A 22,473-nucleotide genomic window follows, 5' to 3' on the forward strand; every position below is an offset into this window, starting at 1 on the left:
ATGGACCCCGTGTCGCAGAAAATACGGTGTAGGTGTCGGCGGAATTGTCTGTGAGCGAAAATTTCCGTATGTGTTTAGGCATGTGCATATGCCACGCCTTGCTATATGACATGCGGTATATGCACCAAAGTTTCTCATACCTTGCCTTACATTCTTGACAAACTTATTGCTCGAAATTTTTGAGAAAATTACTGCTCACAAACGAATGTTGTGAAAGAAAACACCGACAGCGCATGTCTTTTATGTTATGTTATGTTATGTTATGTTATGTTATGTTATGTTATGTTATGTGTCTTATGCTAAATCTTCTCAGACTTCAATATTAAAAGTCGAAACAATAACAGAAACCTGGAAATTATGCACATATATTGGCGCGACTCTGCACTACCTCCGCGATCGATCCCCGCCAGAGGCCTCGTTTCTACCAGAAAGTTCACCTTCGTGCATAGCGTTCGTCGCCATCGTTTCCCGGTAAACATTACGGTTACGTAAGCTGAAGTTGCCGGGAAGCGTGAGCAGCAGTCAGGGATATTTAAATGCTATCGCGTTCCATTTTAAAGGCGAAGCTTAAGCGGCTTCCAAACTTTTTCTATATTGTGTTCAAGTAATCGCTCTTCTTCACTTTAGTAAAATGAGATAAGGTAATTTTTGTTATATTCTTACGACGATGAATATTGCCGGTTCAAGTGAGTCAACAGATAAACGAGTTGACAATTGAACTTGCTTGAACACTATAGCTTTCGGAACACAACCGAAAGAAGTTGTTGTCTTTGCTGAATTCAATGGAGCAATCATCGTTCTTTAATATAATTATCGGCGCCATGCAATCGTCTATACAAAGCTTTAGGTTTATTAAGATGCTACCGTCGGCGCTCGTTTTGTGATGGCCAAAGAATCAAGGTGCAGTTTCTATCGACTGCGGCTTTCTTCAAATCAATCAGACAGGGCACCTCCAACTACTGTCTCTTAGCGAAGAAAACGTAGCATGTTACATGTGCTCCCATACTTCGCACCCACCAGACGATTGCCAACCCAATTGTATTTCTCTCTTGCTTCACGCTTGCTTGCTTGCTTGCTTGCTTGCTTGCTTGCTTGCTTGCTTGCTTGCTTGCTTGCTTGCTTGCTTCACGCTTGAACTCCCGCTTGCAGTCCCAGCGAAACAATTCGAAGCCCACTGATATACTGCAACGCCAATACAGAAAAATGTGGTGACATCTACATCTGTGCAAGCACACATTAAAATATAACAACGACGACGCCTTATTAGTACAGCTATACGTAGGCTATACTCTCATTTTACGATAGCCTTAATTTTTGTTCATATTTTTGCTTGATTGAGGGAAGCAGTCATGTCGTTCTATTATTCTAGTTGTGCTGGTATTCATATTCTCGGCCTGTATTCGCAAAGCATTGCTTACGTCTGAGCGTTTCCAAATTACCCACTACTCGGACAACCACCATGGGTGATAGTCATTTCCTTGACAACGAAACTACCCCCCCCCCCCCACGACGATGGCCAATCACAGTCGACGCTTACACAAAAAGAAGAATCATAAATACGGGCATTGATTCTTTTTCACCAAGTTTAAAGGTTAGGTAGGCAAGTAAAATTCACCGAAGCAATTAAAAAAGTATTACGGCGACAGCCGTCGCATTATACCTGTTTAACATCAAACAACTGTGGATGCTGGTGTTCATAAACAGTGTTGAATCGGGCCTTAATAACGCAATCAACAGTGATTGCTAATCACATTGATTACACCATCACAATGTTTATGCAACACTACCACGTAAAAAGAGAAGGCTAGTAGCACTATCTATCGCGCCTGAAGCGAGCGGCCCTACTGCGAGGAGCTGTTGCCGTTAGTCTCCAGAATTTATTTTTTTTTTTTTTTGCATACTCTTCTGACCATGCGCGAAGCCAAAATAAATACACGCCCGCGGGCAGTAGTGCACGAGGCATGAGCAAGAACTCGCACATTGTAAACATGCGCACGACCACTCTCCCTCTTACTCACTCACATCGCACACAAACACTGACCCACACACTCACGTCAATACCCAAGCAAGAACGCACTCTCGGTGCGTTCCAATATAAAAACGCGCAGCTGCGGTGCCCTCGACACCCACATGTAAACAAAAGCAAGCCGTAGGACAGCATACAGCCAAGCGCACTCGCAAAAGCACGCACACACATGAGCCCCTTGCCGGCATCACGCGTGGTCGCTTCCATCCCGCCTACCGCGCAGCGGTTTACAGCTTCATGTTTCGCCGCTGAGTGTTTTGGCCTCTATAAATATTCCACGCTGCTGGGTTTTACGGCGGCCAGAATCTCGCGCATATTTTAGCTCGCAGTGCTCCTTCGGCGCGCGGAATACATATATGTATGTGCGCTGACAACGTCAAGCCGTAACAGTTTTCCGCTTATTATCTGTGTGTGCGTACGCGTATCAACATTTCTTTCTTTCTCTTTCTTTCTTTCTTTCTTTCTTTCTATTCACGGAGTTGTGTCGCAGCCACTCGCTTTCTCCATCTCCGCTGCACATACCAGCGTTCATTTCCTGGTTGTCTCGAAGAATCGCTTTATACGTAATTTCTTGTACCGTTCTTTTTTCTTTTTTTCCTACATTCTGTGACATTTCTTGTTTCTGTTTTGTTTTTATTATTTCTCGACTCCGCCTCTCATTTCCATTTTGTTCGCAACGTTCTTCTTTTTACTTTCTTGCAGCTTTGCCCACCTTTTTCCTTCTCTTCTTTTTTTCCCTTTCTTTTGCCAGTTCTCGCTCCCAGATTGCTTGTTTGAACGTTCTCTCGCTGTGTCATCCCGGTGGCGCAAACAAAAGCTGCGCAGCAAACAAAGGAATAGAATAGATGGGGACAGTGGCCACGCTACGTCGCGGGGGGGCCGGCGAAGTTGTTTTAAATTCCTATGCCGTCGCATACGTTGGCGGGTTTCGGGGAAGACATTATACCCTGCGTTGTAGTTTTCATTCTTTTACATTGTGTGCTCACGTGTTCTCGCTCGTCTTACGCTCGTCTCACATCCATCGCATGCCGCGCTGCGGATTTTTTTCAGGCGCAGGCAGCCCCTCACCTGAATAACGCGTGCGGCGTAGGGCCGGCGCTCTGACAATACGAAAGGATTCCGTCCCAAATTGAATTCGCGTTGGGTTTCTCTTTCGGGCCGCTAGACCGCGCTCGTGCGGAGTATAGGATCGGGTCCCTCAAACAAGATGGCCATGCAGTGGAGACGGCGTGGAACAAAGCTTTTCGCCGTTCGCGATGTCGGCAGAAGGAAGCAGAAAAGGGTGCCGCAGAAACGTGTACAGGCCACAGCGCTCTCAGAACGAAGGAGTCGGTGGCAGGGCGCCGCTGTCGACGGCTATGAGGCGAACACATTGCGCGCTCAACAGAGCGCGAAACGGCTCCCCTAAATGCTCTCAAATGCGCGCGCGCACACACTTTTCCGCGAAACGAAAAGGTGCGTGACTCATGCTGCTGAGCGCTTCGCCTTCGAGTTGTTTTCTTCGCCCTGCAAGTTCACTCAGAAGAAAGAAAGTGACAGGGAGGGGAGGGGGGATGAGAGTGAAGGGGGAGGAGGGGCACGTCGGTTCTTCTATTGATATTCTCGTCTTAACGTCAATCGATCTGGCTTTCCTTTTTCTTTTTTTCTTATCGCGAGAACGCAAAATTTAGTTTTCTTCTCGAGAGTGAAAGTTCCTAACACGTCAGCAAGTTCTCAGTTACGTGTTACAAATGAGTGACGGATGGCGAGAGGCAGACGCTTGATTGAAAGTTGCAAAAGTTCTGCCTGCTATACTTCAAGTGACGAGCGTGAAAGATGCAGGGAGTCGTTTTGCGCGCAAAGCAAACACGCAAGGCGCGCAAGAACACCGAAGACGGCACCTACACTACTGGTCAACGCGAACTTCCCAGAGCGAATATATGCGGCCGGGAATGCTGGGCGCACGATGAAGTGGAATGAGAAGAGAATCGAAGGGCACTATCGATAGATACGTGAATTTTTTTGTCTGCAATACGCTGCGCACAAACGTCTCCACGATGAAAAAGAAAATAATAACGAGATAGAGAGAGAGGGGGGCGTGAGGGGAGGTGAATGATAACCCAAAAAAGTATAGCGATAAGGGTGCAGAGAGAGACAAATTCGCGTGTCGGCTGCCACCGTCATCTCGTCGACGAAGGAGGCGTGTTTCGGGAGAGGAACGTTCGTATACCACGGCAAATTATGGTCTCGATGAAACAACGGAGCAAACATTAAATGTAATGCATTCGCAGACGTTTATCTTCTATTACGTTTGGGCCTATACAGCGCCGTTCCGCCCAACCCGAATCTGTATTCTGGAAAAAGGGGGGGGGGGGGGGGGGGTCTTTTTGAAACTAAAGCGCCGAAATGAGGGGGCATGAGAAACGAGGTGGGCGGCTTCGCGCGCTCGGTGCGTGGAAAGAAAGAGGGAATCGATACTCGAGTTCCAGCGTCGTACCTCAGTTACTTTTTGTGTGTGTGTGTCTGAGGGGGGGGGGGGGGGGCGCTCGCATATTTTCATTTATTTCATTCCTTGAGGTTAACGCACCCGTAGCCTTCTTCACCTCCTCTTCCTCCATATGAAGCAGAAGCAATGCCAGTAGTAAATACATTTGAAACTCTGGAATCCGCGTTCTCGTAAAAGCTGAGAACGTCGCAACGCTGGCGGAGACCCTCCATTAGAAATTCGTGTTTCTTGCTAACCTCCTCACTTGCCATCTTCCGCGCCCTTCCGCCCCCTCCCCCCCCCCCCCCCAACTTGCCGTCATCTTCTTCCATACTCCGGCTTCCAGCGCGCTCAGCATCCGCCGCTGTGTTGCGAACTCGCGTTTCGCAATCCTGCCTGTTCATTCGACGAACATGTCCCATCTTTTGTACCAAAGTATATTCATCTTTTTCCCCCTTTCGTATTTATACTTTTCATTGTTTTCTTTTGCTGTATAGCTGTCGCTGTTCCCATTTTACTCTATCCGATGTTCTTTGTTCGCGTCTGGTGCGTATAGGATGACGCTGCAAGCAGCGTTTAATTCTGTTTTTGGAAAACGAGCTTTTTTTTTTTTTTCGTTCTCTTTCTGCGTAGTGCCACAGAAGTCCTTCGTGGTGAAGCAAGAAACTGCGTGTAGCAGTAGTTTTCAAGCTCTGCCCTGCAGCGTTCTTTGGGACTCGTCTGGTTCCGAGACATTATATTCGGAGTAATGGAGCGTTAACACAACTGTTGCAGTACGAACGATTAATGCGTCGGACGAGAAAACACGAGCAAAGAAACTCGTCTGCTCTTACTCTGTTGCGGAGCCGTCTGGCAGCCAGCCGGCCAATGGTGCGCAAGAACAAGAGTGCGCTGAGTTGTCGTCGAGGGCAAACCATTCGTTGAGACAATAACCGAAACAAACAAAGACAAAATGCAACGCGGACATTTCTGCGCGGCGAGAATGACCGTCGTGAACCTTTTTTCTTCTTCTTCTTCTGTTTCGGTTGAATCGTTTGTTCCGCTTTTCTTCTTTCTCTCTCTCTCTCTCTCTCTCTCTCTGTATGTGCTCTGTATTGCCTGCTTTATTTATATGGTGCGGGCTGAGTCTTTTATTTCTATTAATTTACTCGCCTCGCAATATATAATGCATCTGCGTGCGTGTGTGCATGCAGCGCACTCCCTGTATAAAGACCGCTCTTTCATCAAAAGGGTTAATTAAGTTAAAGCTCAAGCTTTCTGCATCTTTCAAATCCCCGTTGCTTTTGATACTGTCTCTACAAAGGCGCTTCCACCCAAACATTATCCCTGAGTAGCCCCGTCATACTGTTGAAGCGTCTATATCACTCCACCTACAGGGAAGTCCACATCTCGGTTATTCGGCGTAGGTAAACAGGCGGGCACGCATGACGTGCTCGCACAAAGAACGGGCTGTACGATGGAGAGGCCGCCTCCATACTTCCGTATAATCGCGGCGTCGTTTGCAGCGCCGGCGCTGTGCATACGCGCATTAATTTCGCACCGGGTTGGTGCGCTGGGTGCTGAGGTTTTCTCGGCTTTGTGGAGCGCAGGGCGACGAACAACACCTCGGAACGAAGGCGTAGCGCCGGGATTGCGTGGCGTGCCCTGTGCCTACGCTGGAAGTGGCACCTATTTAAGGCTGCCGAGGATTTGTCTCGTGCGCGCCAAGCGCGCACCTCCCATTTCGTGTATGGCGTTCCTCTCCTTTGTCTCTGCGACGCTTCCATCGCCAGGCTTAAAGCAAGGTCATGAAAAGTTTAGCGTTTTACTAAGCAAGCCCACCTCCCTCTCCCAACCGTCGCGTTTCCGCCACACTTAGCGCCACAACCTGCGGGGAGTACGGTCGTCGAAGTTCTCGTCGCGGTGCGGCTGTCGTTTGTATGCAGTCTGTGTCTTGTTTTGCAGCGCCTTCGCAAAGATTTGTTTTCGTCGAGTGGTTTTTTCTCCCGGACACCTATTCAGCTTCAGCTCGTATTCTCCGCGGGTGTCGCGAAAATCGTGGTGTCTTTTTTTTTTTTTTTCGTAGCCGCTAATGCATCTTTTTCAGAAAGCTCGCTCCGCCTTCTTACACGCGTGGCTGACCGTGCAGTGGAGAGCAGTGCAGTGAGTCTTTGTTGTTTGCTCCAAAATTGTCCGCGCATAAACGTGTGGAGTAGGGTTGGTAAGTGCGAGAGTGTGAAGAGGGTTACTGAGTGTACGGTTCGTACAGCTGTGAAAAAAGTTTTCGAAACGGTGGCACCCATTCAACATCAACTCGCATACTCCGCGGGTGGGATGTGATTTTTTGTTGAGCTTATGAGGATGAGTTGAGGGGGAGCTTAGAAGTTTCGGTGATTTCTTGAACTTGGTCTAGGATACTTCGTAAGCAGCAATAACTTTCATTTTGTTTTATCGCCCTGAAGAGTGATTATCACTCTGAGCTACGGTATTCTCCAGAACCTTCCGCAGCAAGAGAGACAGCACGAAAGAAATGAAAAATACTCGCGGCAAAAAGGAGCATTCTTGCCAGCTCACGCTTACTCGAATCACGCTAAACTCGCTTCCTCTGGTCTTAATGAACAAACGCCCCTTGTTAAAAGCAGATATCGACAGTTGACAAGTGTAAGTTCATTGTTGAAACGACACACAGATACATACACACGAACATCCAGACACAGCCAGACTGCAAGGGAAAAGCGAAGGTGTGAAAGCATGGGCATTCAGAATGTCACAGAATGTTGTTAAATACTATTGCAGTGTGGAGCGATCCTGGAGATTTGTGTGGCTGAAATAATTTTATCAGAAATTCCTATAAGCTGTCCTGGAGGTCGGATCTATCGCCCTCCTTGCAAGGTGCTACTAAAACTAACATTCCTGGATTGGAGCATTGGATAGATTGCACAGAATGAACTACTCCAGCATTCTACGGTGTCTTTACTACTATAAGAAGAGCTATGTTGAACGGTATCCGATTTTAAACTTATATATTTCTTCGTCCCAAAGTGTGTAAGCGTCACTGCACATTAGGCCTGCTGTAGCAAAGAGCTCTAAAAAAAAATGAGGATGAAAGTTTGTAGCTGCTGGCCAGCAGCACCCCTCCTCTTCCTCCTAATACCTCACGCCGAGTAAAATGAGCAAAAATATAAGAATAACGCACTTTGTTGTCAACAAGCATGACACTGCGTAAGCAACGCTGCTCTTTTTTATAAGCTTCACTGCATTGTACAAAAGTACGGCGGCAAAACAGTACCGGTCGAACAAGGTTTATTGTGGTGAACTTGCTCAAAAAGTAATTTCTTTATTCCGTGCTAGAATAAATCCAACAAATAGTTCTAGTTGCAGTTCCTGGTCGCGTACTTCCATATTCGCATCAATACAAATGGTTGATGTTAGTTACCTGTCCGGACGTTTGCATGACCTGAAATGTTCATGCGCTGCTGCTTTGGGTTCTTCCTCTGCACATCTACCTCCTAGTTAGTCCAGCCAATAAGCACACATAGCGCGCCTTTTCCTAACCAGTATTTACTCCAGCCGTGTCAATGGCGTAGTACTGTCCTCACTTAGGAGGCTTTCTCAGCAGCTCATTAGGCACGTATTTCTCTTTTTTACGTTCTCTATCGCCCCTGCCTTTCAACAATCATGGCTGTCATATTTTTTTTCTTTTGTCTTGCTGTGCTGTCTCTACCGTCAGGATCACTGAACGCGTTTGGCTTCTTTGTATGCGCAGGGCCTCCTGACTCGGTAATCAACTGCTCGCAAGTGAACGCCACCGAGGACGGCATGTCCCTCGAGTGCATAGAGGGCCCCTGGGACGGCGGCATGGCGCCACCTGTCTTCATCGCCGAGCTGTACGATGCCGACTCGGGCAATCTGCGTGCCAACCTCACGAACACGCTTGGTGCGGGAGCAGCGTTCGTGGCGCGAGGCCTGCCAGGTGGCGCCACCTTCCGGGTGCTCGTGTACGCCGCCAACGGCAAGGGTCGCAGCAACCCCTACGCCCTCATGGCCCACACGCTCAGACCCGCGGAAAAGTTCACAGGTATGCAAACTTCCTGTGTTTGGGGAATCGCGGAGTCTCTCGATTGAAATGTGACCCAGGAAAATGCTATAGTGGCAGCCCCGTTGGTTCGTTGGTTTGTCAGCATACGTGTAACTGAAGTTTTCCCCACATATAAAAAAAAATGAGAGTGAACGCTGGTAAATTTTTTCCTGCTGTAAGATTTTAGACGTATTGTAGATACCTCATTGTGAAATTAATAGTTTTTATTTTGCGCAAGCGTAACTGACCAGCTCTTCAAATTGACGTTTGTTTGAGCCAGTTAAGCAAGCAAATGAGGAAGGCGGCTGGAGGGGGAGAAAATTGCGCGCCGGGGATAGTACGAAGGAGCGCGCCCAGCGCGCGGCAAAGTACCGCCGCCTAGAGGAATGTGTAGGTAATTTTGAATTTTAGGAAGTGGAGATGGAGAGACGAGGCCTAGCGTCGCGGAGTAGGAAGGCAGGCGGATGTGCGCTGGGTTAGCTTCCTCTGGCAGTTGCTAGTGGTTTTCCTCGCGATGCATACGTGATGGGTTTGTCTCGCGGTAACGTCGTCCTCGCGCGCCGTACGCTGTGCGTGCGAGTGAAAGCGTACAACGATGAGCCGACGATGACGGCTCAGTCTCGCGTACGTAAGGGGAGGAAGCGCGCCGTATTCCGTCGCGCGCATTGCACCATGGCACCGGGGGAAGGGACGAAGAGGGGGCGTTGTACTTCGGTCGCGCGCGCGCTTTATCTTGGGAGCGATCTGGTTTGGGGGCACAATGTAGGGGGGCCGACGGCTCGTAGCTTTGCGTGCGCAGTGATTTCACCGCTAAGTTTGCGTTGAAGCTACAGAAAGCACGAACGTCACTACTACGCTCGTTGCTGCTGCCGCGATTCCTCATGCCAGCGTTCTGACAGCGAGTGTCCGCGGTCATCGAGTCACACCTGCTCTTTCCGTGTGCACGCTGACACCATGTTAGGTAATTTATATAGTTGGCAAATGTTTACAACGGAGTGTTTTAATCTGGCGGCTGCTGCGTGTGGCGCGGCTGCACGAGCCCTGTCTCGGATACGACCTGTGACGCGGACAGTGTAGGCGTCAAGGCGCAGCGATGGCCGATAGCGTCGTGTGAGCTGCAGCACCCACACGCTTGCGCGTCACCCGCGTGCACGAAGTGAAACGTCACTGTAACTCTTTTTTTTTTTTTTTTTTTTTTAGTTTCATGCGATATCTGCTGATGACACCTCAAGATTAGATTCAGCATTGTCTTGATGATTTTAATTTTTGCATTCGTTGCTGTTGTAGATAACCCCGGTGTGCTTTGTAAAAGTCAGTTCCTACTTTGCTTTGTATCGCTGTCAGGGCACTGAAAACTTCTTAACAAAAAGTAAGCCCTTGGTCCCGTGTATCGGGGAGTAATTTATTACCTCAGTTTAGCGCCGACATTTTTGCTCATGTCACAAATGCGTTCCTGATCACCAATGTGCGAAATCATTCCGTGTTTTACATTTTTTTTTTTCTTTCGCAACCCCTTTTGTGTATGTTTTGTTACCCCCCCCCCCCCCCTTTCATTGTGTAGTGCTTCAGGGCCTCCAGTGTGATGCTAAATTAAATTAAATAAAACTTTGGAGGCTTCAAACAACGTCGCAACAGCGCCTTCAGCACCACTAACTCTATTTCTTGTTTTCTCCTCTTGGTGTCTTTGTAACAGCAGGTGTTCAAGGCATGATCGTTATTCGGCCATTTTTAGGAGTTCTCATTGGCATCGTCATCGCCTTGGTCATTGCCGCCGTCGTTGTCATCATCTTCATACGGTGTAAGAAACATGGAAGAAGCAAAGGTACGCAGTTACCTAATTTTTCTAATAATGATACGTTTAATTTTATTTGCAGCGATAGCAAAGGGTATCGCTTTCTTCAAATACCATGTTATCGCGAGGTTAACCACCATGGGATTCTTAAAGCCCTATTCTATTTTGTCGACTGGATTTCAAGAAAAATGGAAGTGCTCAATGTAAATATATTTCTTTTTTAAGTACTCTGCTCTAACTTGATATCATAAAGGTATGCAGAAAGTATAAGCTTAAATTCAAATAAGTAAGGCATGTGTTCGCATGAAACGCCAGTCGTTGACAAGGTACCCGCTGGCTGCGATAGGGCATGCACTGAAATTTGCAATATTGCATTGTTTTCACCTGAATTTCTTCTTTATTTCACGTCATTTCTCTCAGAGAAAAATGCGTACGAATTTGATCTGTTTGCGCAAAATTAGAGCATTCTAGTTACCAATAGAAAAATCAGATTCAAGGAAGGCCTAAAAATCTGGTAGTTAGACACTGTACGGCTGCTTACCGAAGTTCTTAGAAAAAATATCGGCATGCTCATTAAACGTACTTCTCTCATTGACCCTATTCTTTCAGGTGCGGAAAAGGATCAGATGGAGGACAAGTGAGTAACTTTTTAGTAGCAACAATAACACCAAAGGCGCAAATTTTATGCGCTTTCTGTTTATAACGACACTGATAACATTATCTTGTAGGCATATAACAAGGTCTTATAACTGCAGACGAGCAGTACCTTGGCTACAAGCTACCCGCTGTCAGATCCACTCGTTTAAACTCAACCGCAGGAAATTCCTCACCGAAAACGACTTAATCTACTGTTCACCTAGAAACCGATTGTAAGCTTCTCTGCGTTTAGCATTGAATCAATGTAGCGAAACAACGCATTGCTACTGTCGAAATAAACTATGTATGAGGCGTGTGCAGCTGCGTAATTCCTCTTTCGCGCTTCCCTAAGAACACTTGGCGCCATCTAGCGCTGCCGCCGCAAAGCCTGTGCGTGGTGTCAAAAAAAAAAAAAGAAATGCAGCTTCCTTGCATTTATTTTTTGGATTGTGATTAAAACTACCTTGAAGCGCATGACATTATTGGGGAGAGCTTAGATTTGCTTTTCCGACGTAACTAGGTGGTGGCATATAGTTTGCAGGCTCTGAATTTATTATTGTTCGTTTTCTTGTTCTACGCAGCTCCTGCACACACAGTTAGTGAATTACGTAAACGCGTGCTTCCAATAAACACTATTCATATTCAAGCTAGCTTTCCTGAAATGTATCTTACCCAGAAATACGCGGTCATCATTTCGTTGAACTGGTAGATGTGTTTGCTGTTCGTGAAATTTTTGTTAATTGCATGTTCTCTCTGGACGACACAAAATTGGATGTCGTGCGTTAAACAATAAGTGCTTGATATTTGACAATCATTTTAGGGACGAGCGTCGCGCGCATATTTTAGACATCCAGCTATGCCAAAATTCCAACTTAACAATTTTGAATGCAATCAATTGTCGTGGTGAATCTTGACTACGCATCATAAACATGCCACGGAATGACGCATGGGTCCCGTAGAACCTGCTAAGAGGGCAATGACGCTAGCTTAATACACTTCTCTACTGGGATGAGGGCTTTCGATCCCACCGCTGTCTTGACAACTTCCAAATGTCCGACATTTCGATTAGTTCTGCGAAAAATCAGCGTACCATTTTCTTTTTCTTGTAGAAGTCAATTATACATATTGTTTGCACTGCTCCATCGAGCCTGAAGACTGAAGCCTCTGGCTTGTCATTTGTGCCTCCAAGGTGTGTAATCACGCAAAACTTAACTTGCCATAGCAGCCTATACACGTTGTTCGCAGTAGAACGCATCATCTTGGCTCAAGACATGTAACTGTCATTGCCTAATGACGAAAAAAGAAGCGAGAAAATCACCCAGAAGTGTGCGCCGAAGTCACATAGGTAAAAACCATCATTTGCCGACCACATGCTGTAAGGTTGCACCACAATAGCTAAGCATAAGGTCACGGGATCGAATCCCGGCCACGGCGGCCGCATTTCGATGGGGGTGGAAATTCGAAAACACCCTTGCGCTCATATTTAACTGCACGTTAAGGAACCCCAGGTGGCCGAAATTTCCGGAGTCCCCCACAACAGCGTGCCTCATAATCAAATCGTGCTTTTGGCCGGTAAAAACCCATCATTTCTTTTTTTTTTTTTTTTTTTGCACCCCAATGCCACTTCGTGGCAAACTCGGAGGCTTCGCCAAGGCGGACAGTATGTGCGCTTTACCAGCACAAGCTAGTCAACGTTCAGCGGAAGCGCCGATTGATGAGCAAGGACGAGTACGTCAGCTGCACCACGTACAAAAGCAACCTAAACTTGCCAACGCAAGCCCTTTTAGTGACAGTTTTATGAAAAGAACTTCTAGTTCTTGTTTTATGTTTTTTCTTTCTTTTTTGCTGAGGAAGGGAGGGTGGGCTTTTCTGTATAACGTAACATGCATGCCTCTATTGCTTAGAGACACTGTGCTCAATCGAGTACAGGTATTTCGGTTACAACAAGCTAAGAACGGTCGAAAAATTATCACTTCCAATACTTTTGCAATAATGAAAAGAAATGAAAACGGGTGCGCCGTGGTTGCTCAGTGGCTATGGTGTTGGGCTGCTGAGCACGAAGTAGCGGGATGGAATCCCGGCCACGGCGGCCGCATTTCGATGGGGGCGAAATACTAAAACACCCGTGTACTTAGATTTAGGTGCACGTTAAAGAACCCCAGGTGGTCGAAATTTCCGGAGTCCTCCACTACGGCGTGCCTCATAATCAGAAAGTGGTTTTGGCACGTAAAACCCCATAATTTAATAAATGGAAACGGGTACATACATGTCTCCATTCTTCCTTGCTAAGACAGTCCTAACAGTCACCTGTTTTTCTTCATTGATCGCCCACAAGATGTCCATGTTGCAGCTTTATAGAATGCCCTAATGCGTGTTCCAGAAGTTGTATTCGCACTACATATATCGCCACGAAGAACGCAGATGTGCTGAATTTAACGAACTGGTCGGTATATATATTGTAAGGCAGATTTAAATTGACCTGGAGCGTCTTGCCCACGCTCAGGTTTGCAGATCTCTCTGGTCCTCAGCCTTGGTAAGCTTGCTGATTATCGAAAAAAAATTAAGAGGACAACCGCCACCGGGCGCTTGAAACAAAACAAAAAAGGGGGTAATCAAGCGTCTGTCTTTTTGGTCACCTCTATGTGGTCGACTTTGCAACTTTGCTTTTGAATGTAATCGTGGCTCCGGCTGTGGCAAAAACAACAAAAATTGCCGGAAAGGGAGAGAAAGTGAAAGATAAACCAAAGCATCGTCCTCGTGAGTGCTGTGTAAGGCTTCGATGTACCACTAGCCACCGGTAACAAGCAGCAAATAAAGTGCTAAGGAACCTCAGAGAAACTGATGCGACCGCGTCATTAGCGCTGAACACCTTTCCAAGTCATTCCGCAGTAATGACGTAATTACTGGCATCCGAACCCCTCCGAGACATGCGAGACAATCAGAGCCGTGAGTCTTCCTTGCAATGACGTCGCAGGGTACGGCTGTTATAGCTTCGCTAACGCGGTCAGATAGAGGGGGAAAGGCGATTGTGGTCAGTTTTAGAACTGCCCTTCGGCGCGCTTATTAGTAGCACACGCAGTATGGAGAAATTACGTCGACTAACACAGAAACTAAACACACATTCATATTACTGTCGGCAATCTAATAAAAAATTATTTGTTTTCGAGCTTTAGCGTTTTTCTCGCTTCTCTCTGAGTACATGTTTATCAGCGTAGAGGACTGCCTAAGGCGATATACTGAGCAGACTTGTGCGTAAGGAATTACATGTATCCAATTACTTGTTATCAGTTACGTTTCCTGGTATTTATTTTTTACTTTAGCGATTCCCTTTTTAATTCGGTGATGGTCTGTAATTCAATTACGTTTTTATGAAACCAATTACATGTGGTCAGTTGATTTATTGGCGTGACAAGCTGTGATAGGAGACGCAACTTCTAGCACATTAATTTAGCAGGAGAGACAGTAGGACTCCTGCAGTAATCCGACGCGGCAGCCTCGTGGATGCGCATGTTTTGATATGCAAACCCGAGTCTGTGCACCTCCCTTGGAGGCGCTTTGAAGCACCATCCATAAGAGTTGCTACTCAATTCTTCCCTATGCGCTGTCTCTAATTTCCTTTATATAGGCAAGTTCGGGGTCGTTAAGCGTACACATGTTCCTGTCTGTCAGCATGACACGTGACTCACATACACTTATTTTGCGAGTGTACCAGAAATATCATTTTCAGGACTGAAAGATATGCAATTAAATTTTTCATTACATTGCAGATTTAGGCACATTTCGAGAAACATGAACTTTTGTTGGCGTCACTTATTATTGTTCGACTTAAGTCTAAATAGCTAACGAGTGAAGGGCAGTGGCAGGAGCTCCATCAGAGGTTGGCCGACGAATTTAACTGGCGTTGCTGTGAATCTACACCGATGGCCACGTCGGAAGTTGTGGCCAGCATATCACCCATGGAGAATATTTTTTTTTTCTTTTAGCTTTTGCATACCAGGAGCGTCTTCTCCGAGCTCCAACAACAATGAAGCGTTACGATTCATAAAGGATCCAGACACGAGCAGTGCGGCATTGTGCTACGACGATCTCGTGCACGAAGTGCTCGTCTGCTAAATACCGCCATTCATTCCAGCGCCCACATCGAACGAGTTTTCGGTGTCGCTGCTGATATCATTAGAAGAAATAGAGGGAAGATGAGTCATTGAGATTTTGAAATACAATTGTTTAAACAATGTGTGAATGGCTGCAACGACGCACTGAATGAGCCAAGCCAGCTCGTTTTATATGTTTACTGTATTCATGCAATATTAATAAAACTGGCAGCAAAGTAACGTAGATGTAATCTATTACTTTTTAGTAGTTGTCCAGTTATTCTCGTGGGGCAGAAATTGGTGACTGTAATCTGTTGCATTTTTGATTGAAGTAATTGTAATTGTAATCGGTTATTTTTTTTTTTTTTTTTACGTGTACGAGTCGATTATGAGTAGCTTGTTTTGCTTCGAAATAGCGTGGAAATATATGACATCAAGAGGCCCTCCATCATCCACATTCATGAGCGGTTTGCATTACTGCACTGTCAGCCTCGTGACAAGGAGTAAGCGTTTGGAAGATGGCAGTCTGAGACGGCGGTCCTAATTATTACTCGCCTACAGTAAGATATTATTGTGTTCTATTAGCCGATTTAATTTCTTTATCATGGAGGTTTGCTTGCAGGGCAGGTTTCTCAGACCTCCTTCTTCTTATTTTTTCACTGAGTGCTGACAATCATTCCATTATTTAAAACCAAGGATTAAAGTTGTCATAATGTTGTGTCTTTTTTACATGGATCAATGCTTCATTCCTCCCCAACATTATGCCCGTGTGACTACAAAGAAATATATACTACCGTGTAATTTTCATTGCAGATCCATGACCTTGCTGAAGAAAGACCCAGATGAGTCCGTCGACTTGGAAGAGAAGGGTCCTGACATAATTCCTGCGACTACGGGTAAGGCACCGTGTTTCGCCACTAATCACTTACGTCTCAATGAAATCGTTGAGTGCAGGCAGAGCAGCCGTAGTAATTAAAGGTAACGGCAATCGCATCCATGTAATCATACTGCTACGGGATTGTCGTTAAGGAAAAGTCACTGAATTTGTTGCTGTTTGATGGTTCTGAGCACATGCTTGCCAACCTTGCACAAATGTGTTCGAAATATATCTGTGTTTACTCTGCGGTGCACGTTATGGTGCCTCCTCGCGAGGTACGAACCACTGCTGAAGAAGCGAATCGCAGAGCAACGCGCGCGTAAGCAAACGGGCAACGTCGGGCTCACTAGACCACTGTGCAGAGAGCAGAACAAGCCGCAGATGGCCGTCGACGCCGGTCGGACAGTTGACATCGTTCTCGTGAAAGCGACGCGAAAAGACTTCCCCGCGAAGACCCTCTAGTACGTGGTGCCGAAAATGGAGCACCTATGGAGCCGCTCCTCCAGCCTACGCTGTGACTATGCTGCGTGTGCCTCGCAGGCCTGTGACTTCTTTGAAATATTGTAATGGTACAACTTCTGGTTGTTGTCCATGAGTAGGTTAGTTAATGACAAAAAATTGTGTTTCGCCTAGCGAATGGTCATTAACGATATTAGTGCCTCGTGATCGGACTTCACAGTACTCACGTTTTGCCAGTTTTGGTGAGCTGCCGCTATTTGGCTTCGAATGTGGCGCCTATCTCTTTGCAACGCGGTAGTTGGTGCTCTCACCGACAGGCGGCGCCACGTTCAAAAAAACGCCAGTATGTTGGAGTAGTACTTACCCGTTACAAAGGGTACAGCCCCACGATCAGTTCAGTTCAGCCGGCCCAACACCTGAAAACCGTGGACTCAATGGAGGAACAAGTTAAGAAAGTTGACATTTAAGTACAGGATAATTGAACGTGTAAATGGGCAACCAGGAGTCATCGGAATGAAAGTGAGAAACAGAGACAGCGAATTGGATGCTAAAAATGTAAATAAAAAAGACCATGGTGATTCACAATAATGGGGCGAAATAAATTGGAAGGGAAAATCTGTACAATAACATAAAAGGTAGTGCTTTGCCATTTGAGGCTGGAGCTGTTTGCCTAAGGACAAAAGCGTACCGAAGCAAATATTCGCAACAAGATGAGGCATGTGTATGCTGCAGCAAAAATCTAGAGACGACTCAGCACAACCTAATGAAATGCGAAGGTGAGTGAGACCCAGCGAGACCCGTACATAAAGTATACCTGCCAGAAGCGCTTGGTTTTAAAGTGGATGGAAGCATCAGTAGGGATAAGCAAGAGATGTCAATATTGTTGGGGGGAAAAAGCAGGGAAGACATTGATACGACCGGATCTGTTACAGCATAGGTGGCGGTACAAGGTAGATTGAGAAGTTTGGAAGAAGAAAAAAAGATTAAAGAGATTTATACAAAAATGCTAGAGTGAAAAGCATGTATGACATACCTGAATAAATAAAGCAGGCTAGGTGACTATTCGTCCCCGCCCAATTTCAAAGGCGATGTCAAAAACATCATGATCAGCCGACGCTTTCGCTGCTTTTCTTCAGAACGCACTCATTCTCGAAGCCAAACACGCGACCAATATTTTTATAAATAGATGAATGTGTGTAAAACAGTGAATCAAAACTATCGATAGTATTATAAATATTATTGATAGTCGCTAAGAAGAACTTCTAGTAAAAAAAAACTCACCAGTCCGTGATTCCAGTCCCATTTTAGTACCATTCTAGTCCGTGAAGATGGTCGAACAGTGAAGCTGTGTTAGTTACACCAAGTGTTACACCATGCAAGTCAAACTTCGCAAGCAGTCTATTTTGTAAATCTTTTGTTTCGCCATTCTTTCACCTCATTTCGTTTTTGCGTGCTTCGCGGGGTGAGCATGCTTTAGAAGTGCTTTTTTTTTTTTTTCAATTCTCCCTGTGTAATTTCCTTTCTTTTTTTGCGCGGGTGGTTTCTGTCTGTGTTTTGCCGTGCTTCTTTTTTTCGCGTGCAAGTTGCTCCGTCCCTTTTTTGCGCGCCGATAATGAGAGCAAGGTATGGCGTCAAATAAAAACCATCTGATTGGATTTTTCGTATTCATTTTGTGTGCAATGTTGTATCTGCTTGGTGTTGTGCTGTCTCTTCTACCGCTTGATCTTGAGTTGTCGTATCTTGTGTCTGCACTGCTCGATGTGCATCCTCCGCTTGCAGTGCCTTGTTGACGGCAGATGACGGCATTTACATTTCACAATCACTGTCTTGTGCTTCAACATTAAATCTGTTCGTCATGTAAGACAATGAATGACCCATACCAATGGCCCGATACCCCCGTAAATGCGTCATCCCCATTACGACGACAGAAGAGAAGTGAAATTCAACGCTGGATTGACAAGCGGCAACGGAGCCAGTGTAAAAGACGACGACGAACGCGGGAGTAGTAGAACGAGTGCGTTCGCGTTCGCGCGATAGCGCCGAGGGCGCCAACAAGCTAGCTGTGGAAGACGACGACGACGAACGCGGGAGCAGTGGAACGAGAGCGTTCGCGTGGTAGCGCCGAGGGCGCCAACAAGCCAGCTGTGGAAGAAGACGACGACGCTCTAGCCATTGCTGGTGATGACAGCTTTAGCGGCCTCCGACAACGACGGCACGGGGTCTGCATAACAGCTTCGCTGTATGATTGATGGTATAGAGGTCAAGCCAAAGCTCCACAATGTCACTCTCTGAAGCTCTCCAGCAACGGCAGCAGAATGCATGTTCTCAGCTGCTGGACTGACATCTTGCTAGAGGAGGCGACTAAAGCGCAAGAAAGTTGACAAGATCATATGTCTCCATCAGAATACCTAGCAGACACATGTTACAGGTATAACTGTTCACTTAGAGCAAGGACAAAGCCGTCTTAAATGGGCCAGCAATAAATTTATTTATATTTGGTGATATGAAAATAATAAGAACATAAACTAATTTTATTTGTCTGTTAAAACAATGTTTAATTTTGAGTATGTGTATATCGAAAGCAATATGTAAGATTTTGACAGCTGCGACAACTCACTGAATTCAATCCCAAATAAAGCTCTCGTGAAAATGCGCATTGCAACGATAGACTGTTATTGCAATATGGTTGGTAATTTCGCCTGCCAACAATAATATAACTATCGTCGGCAAAGTACTATCATGATGAAACGTTAGAGACCTATCCTAATATTGGAGTCCTTTGATAACAACTCTGATATCCTTGCGTTGTGCATTAAAGCAACAAATGCTCTTCGTTTCGTCGTTGTGTATAGATGTTGAATATCACTCCTAACGCTAGAGGGTTTGTAATAAATATTTTCTCTATAAGAGAAACGTTCACGCTCTTCGAGCAGTGACGTCCCATGTGTAGTTCGACAAGCTGTATACTAATCGGGAAATTAAATGCGCCTTCATATTGGCCCGGTTTTCTGAAGCCGCGGATTTTTATAATTTGGAAGAATCTTTACCACGTGCCCACCTTACTTCAAAACATCTAAAACGCAGAAAATGTACCGTGAACGAGTAAAGATTAAACGTACCACAAATAAGCAAGAGTTCTTATGTTTATACTAAATTTTCTCTGTCTGCATTCCAGTTTTCTCCGGTTACGATGCAGCGCACGAAAAAATGGTTGCCCTGGCAGCGGGAATGGATTCCTACTCAGCACAACTGCCACTGAAGGAAAGTCTAGAAAGCTTAGGAAACCATAGGACAGCTTCGCCGAAGAAGGTAAGCATGTCTAAAACTCAATGACAAACCTCGAGGCACCGTCGCACAGTTTATTCACGTGTGGACATTAAAATGGCAGCAAATCTGCCTGCTTCCTGCTGATTATAAACAGGACCAATTTATCCTGCCACAGCAGCTATTGAAACCTTGATTTTAAATGCGCGGTATCGGTTTTGTTATTTTTCTCTCACCTAACGTTGTCAGAAAACATTACATTAACCACGAACCACGTTGAAATTGGAATTTTTCATACACGATCACATGATGTAGCTTGTTTCGCCGAATTTCGTGACTTTCGTTCCAGAAAGCATTAATATGTCGTTATTATCAAGCAGTGAATTGGCTTTGTGACGTGCGATACGTAAAGTAAGAGAATTAAAGACTGCCACTATAATGTCAGTGAGCAGGCTACTTTATGTTTAGAGGGAGCACGAAAACCTACACAACACGAAATAACGGACGCTTTGTCCGGTCGTTTTGTGTGCAGCTTTCGTCCTCGGTAAGTTTTCGCGCTACCATTCAAACATGAATCAGTACCAACTTGCGGAGTTTAGTGTTCCACTTAACATTCTACTTGCAATAAAGCGTGAATTCACCGAAGAAAAATTTCTTCCAAAGGAATTATTGATACAAGGTAAATTTTCAGGTTGCATGTCTCGCTTGTTGGATAGCAGCATGTTATTTAAGGGACAAGTTGGGAGGAACTAAATACTATCTCTTCTCACCGCCTCAGCAGCAATAGTGTCTTGCTACTGTGCACGATATCACGGGTTCAACTTCTGGCCACGGTGAGGACGAAGCGACATAACGCCGGTGTGCTGAGGTTTGAGTGACGTGTTTAAGAACGGCATGGGGATCGAATATAAACATAACAACGGAAAATGGACCAAGAGGCTAATTCATGGAGCTCGTACAACCAGTGCATTCTTCTGTACTGAGCACATTGCGAAGTAGAGCAGCAGGCTAGTTCAGACAGGGCCGACACCCAGGTCACTCTTCTTTACTGGCCACAATTCGATGTAGACCAACAGTCTATAGTTCACGGTGGTTAGACATCCAGGGCATTCTTCTTGACTGGGCACATTGGGTAGTAAACCAGCATATTAGTTCACGTAAGTCTCAAATATGTAAAAAAAAAACGCGATCAACTTACCGCAGGTGGCCCGCAAAGTATCTGTAGTATGTCCGCGAGGGACCCCTCAACCTAATTTTATGTATTTGATAGCTCGGTCAAGTGCAACTTCAGCCACTTTAATTCCTGCAAATTAGAATAAATGTTGAAACTCCTTCTCATTAGAACTAATTCCATATGTATAGACAACTATGTATATGGTGCGGCACCCATTCCAAGTTTGAAATAATGGTCTTATCGGCTCAAGTTTGCAAGATAACGTTAACTTAGAGGTCAGCAAGAGACACCCAAGACGGTGTGTAGGCGCCTTTCAACTCGCTCGTCCTTTGGTTCCGCCAACAGCAGGACGTCTGTGGCAGCGGTGGGGGCGAGGTTACGTACGCCGAGCTGTCGTTCCCCAAGGCCGTGGCCGTACTGCCCGTGCAGCAGGGAGGTACGCTACGCCGTGCCGCCGCCGCCGCCGCCGCCGCCGCTGCTGTTTCCTCGGGGACGCACAATGGCGGCGCCATGCCCCAGCTCCCGGAGCCACCGACGGAGTACGCGCGCATCGACTTCCACCGGACACTGCGACCCGTGCCGGGAAACCTCGGCCTCACGGGCGAGGAGCTCGAAGACGAGGGCGGCAGCAGCTGCGAGACGCCGCTCATGGCCAACCGCAGGGAGAGCACCGTCTAGCAACACATGGCTGCACAGCCCAGGGACTCGACACTCTACACGTACGTGTACAGACGCCTTTATGCCACTTACAACTGTTCCGTTCCACGGGTAGTTCCATGGGTCCCGGAGATAAGGCAAACGGGCAGCCGGATATTAATGTGGACAACACCAAAAACGCTGCTAATGGCACAGAGTTAAGATATGGATAATATAAAAAGCAACACCCAACCACCATAGCACTCCCTCGGCATATACCACCACAAGCTGCATTGCCAGTCGTGCAACGCTCTCGTCACCGTTAGCTTCTTTTATACCGTGGTCAGCAGTCAAGCGCCAACCTAGTAACATTCCGTGGAAGCAATAATTAGTGCGAGAACAAGAGATGGTGTTGCCTGCCGGAAATTTGTACCAACTGCTAATGCTGCTTGTGAACCACATGAGGTGGGCCGTGTGGAAGCAAAGCGCTGTAGCCGACACAGAACGAGCTTCGAGATGCTCATTTTACAAAGAAGCTCTGAAACACCTGCCGAAGCTGCAGTTTCTTGACCTATAAGCACCTCCTTCTTTTATGGTTATTTCAACTGCGCTAGACTGCATGCATTGGCGAGCACAGTTTCTCATATGCAAATATCCGTAGGGCTCCGTCGATCATCTACAACCATACCGTGCGTTTGTTACCTAGTTTCTCTTTGGTCTACTAATTAACGATCGCCCTTCTATCATAAGAGGAAAGTGGTCGATCACGAATGTCGGCAACTAAGCGACAGTGACGTAAAAAATGATGTCCTGACTCGAAGAGAGGCACCATAAATCCCAAATGATCAAAATTCTAAATACAGTAAAGCACAATGCATATCTTATTTTTCATATAGCAGTCATGTTCTTGTCGTATTGCGCTGAAGAGCAGCTCAGTACCTGATCAGTCTTCGCAAACAGTCAATTTTATTTCTGAATATCATTTCATATACTCCAC

At 46.1% G+C, this 22,473-nt stretch overlaps 1 protein-coding gene across 2 annotated transcripts in view; it reads left to right on the forward strand.

Moving 5' to 3' along the window:
* Window positions 1–22,473, forward strand: part of LOC126532056 (protein turtle homolog B-like) — a 345,557-nt gene that overhangs the window by 318,958 nt on the left and 4,126 nt on the right. Inside the window, exons 8-13 of one of the 2 annotated variants that reach the window (XM_050179750.3) lie at window positions 8,236–8,547; window positions 10,244–10,369; window positions 10,949–10,976; window positions 15,880–15,962; window positions 19,578–19,711; window positions 21,186–21,559. In XM_050179750.3, the coding sequence (XP_050035707.1) occupies window positions 8,236–8,547; window positions 10,244–10,369; window positions 10,949–10,976; window positions 15,880–15,962; window positions 19,578–19,711; window positions 21,186–21,518 (1,016 nt within the window). In that variant the 3' untranslated portion in view covers window positions 21,519–21,559. The remainder of the gene's footprint in view (window positions 1–8,235; window positions 8,548–10,243; window positions 10,370–10,948; window positions 10,977–15,879; window positions 15,963–19,577; window positions 19,712–21,185; window positions 21,560–22,473) is intronic. The other variant, XM_055070964.2, reaches the window with a different exon arrangement.

This window comes from Dermacentor andersoni, chromosome 5 (assembly GCF_023375885.2).
Source record: "Dermacentor andersoni chromosome 5, qqDerAnde1_hic_scaffold, whole genome shotgun sequence".
Lineage (NCBI taxonomy): Eukaryota > Metazoa > Arthropoda > Arachnida > Ixodida > Ixodidae > Dermacentor > Dermacentor andersoni.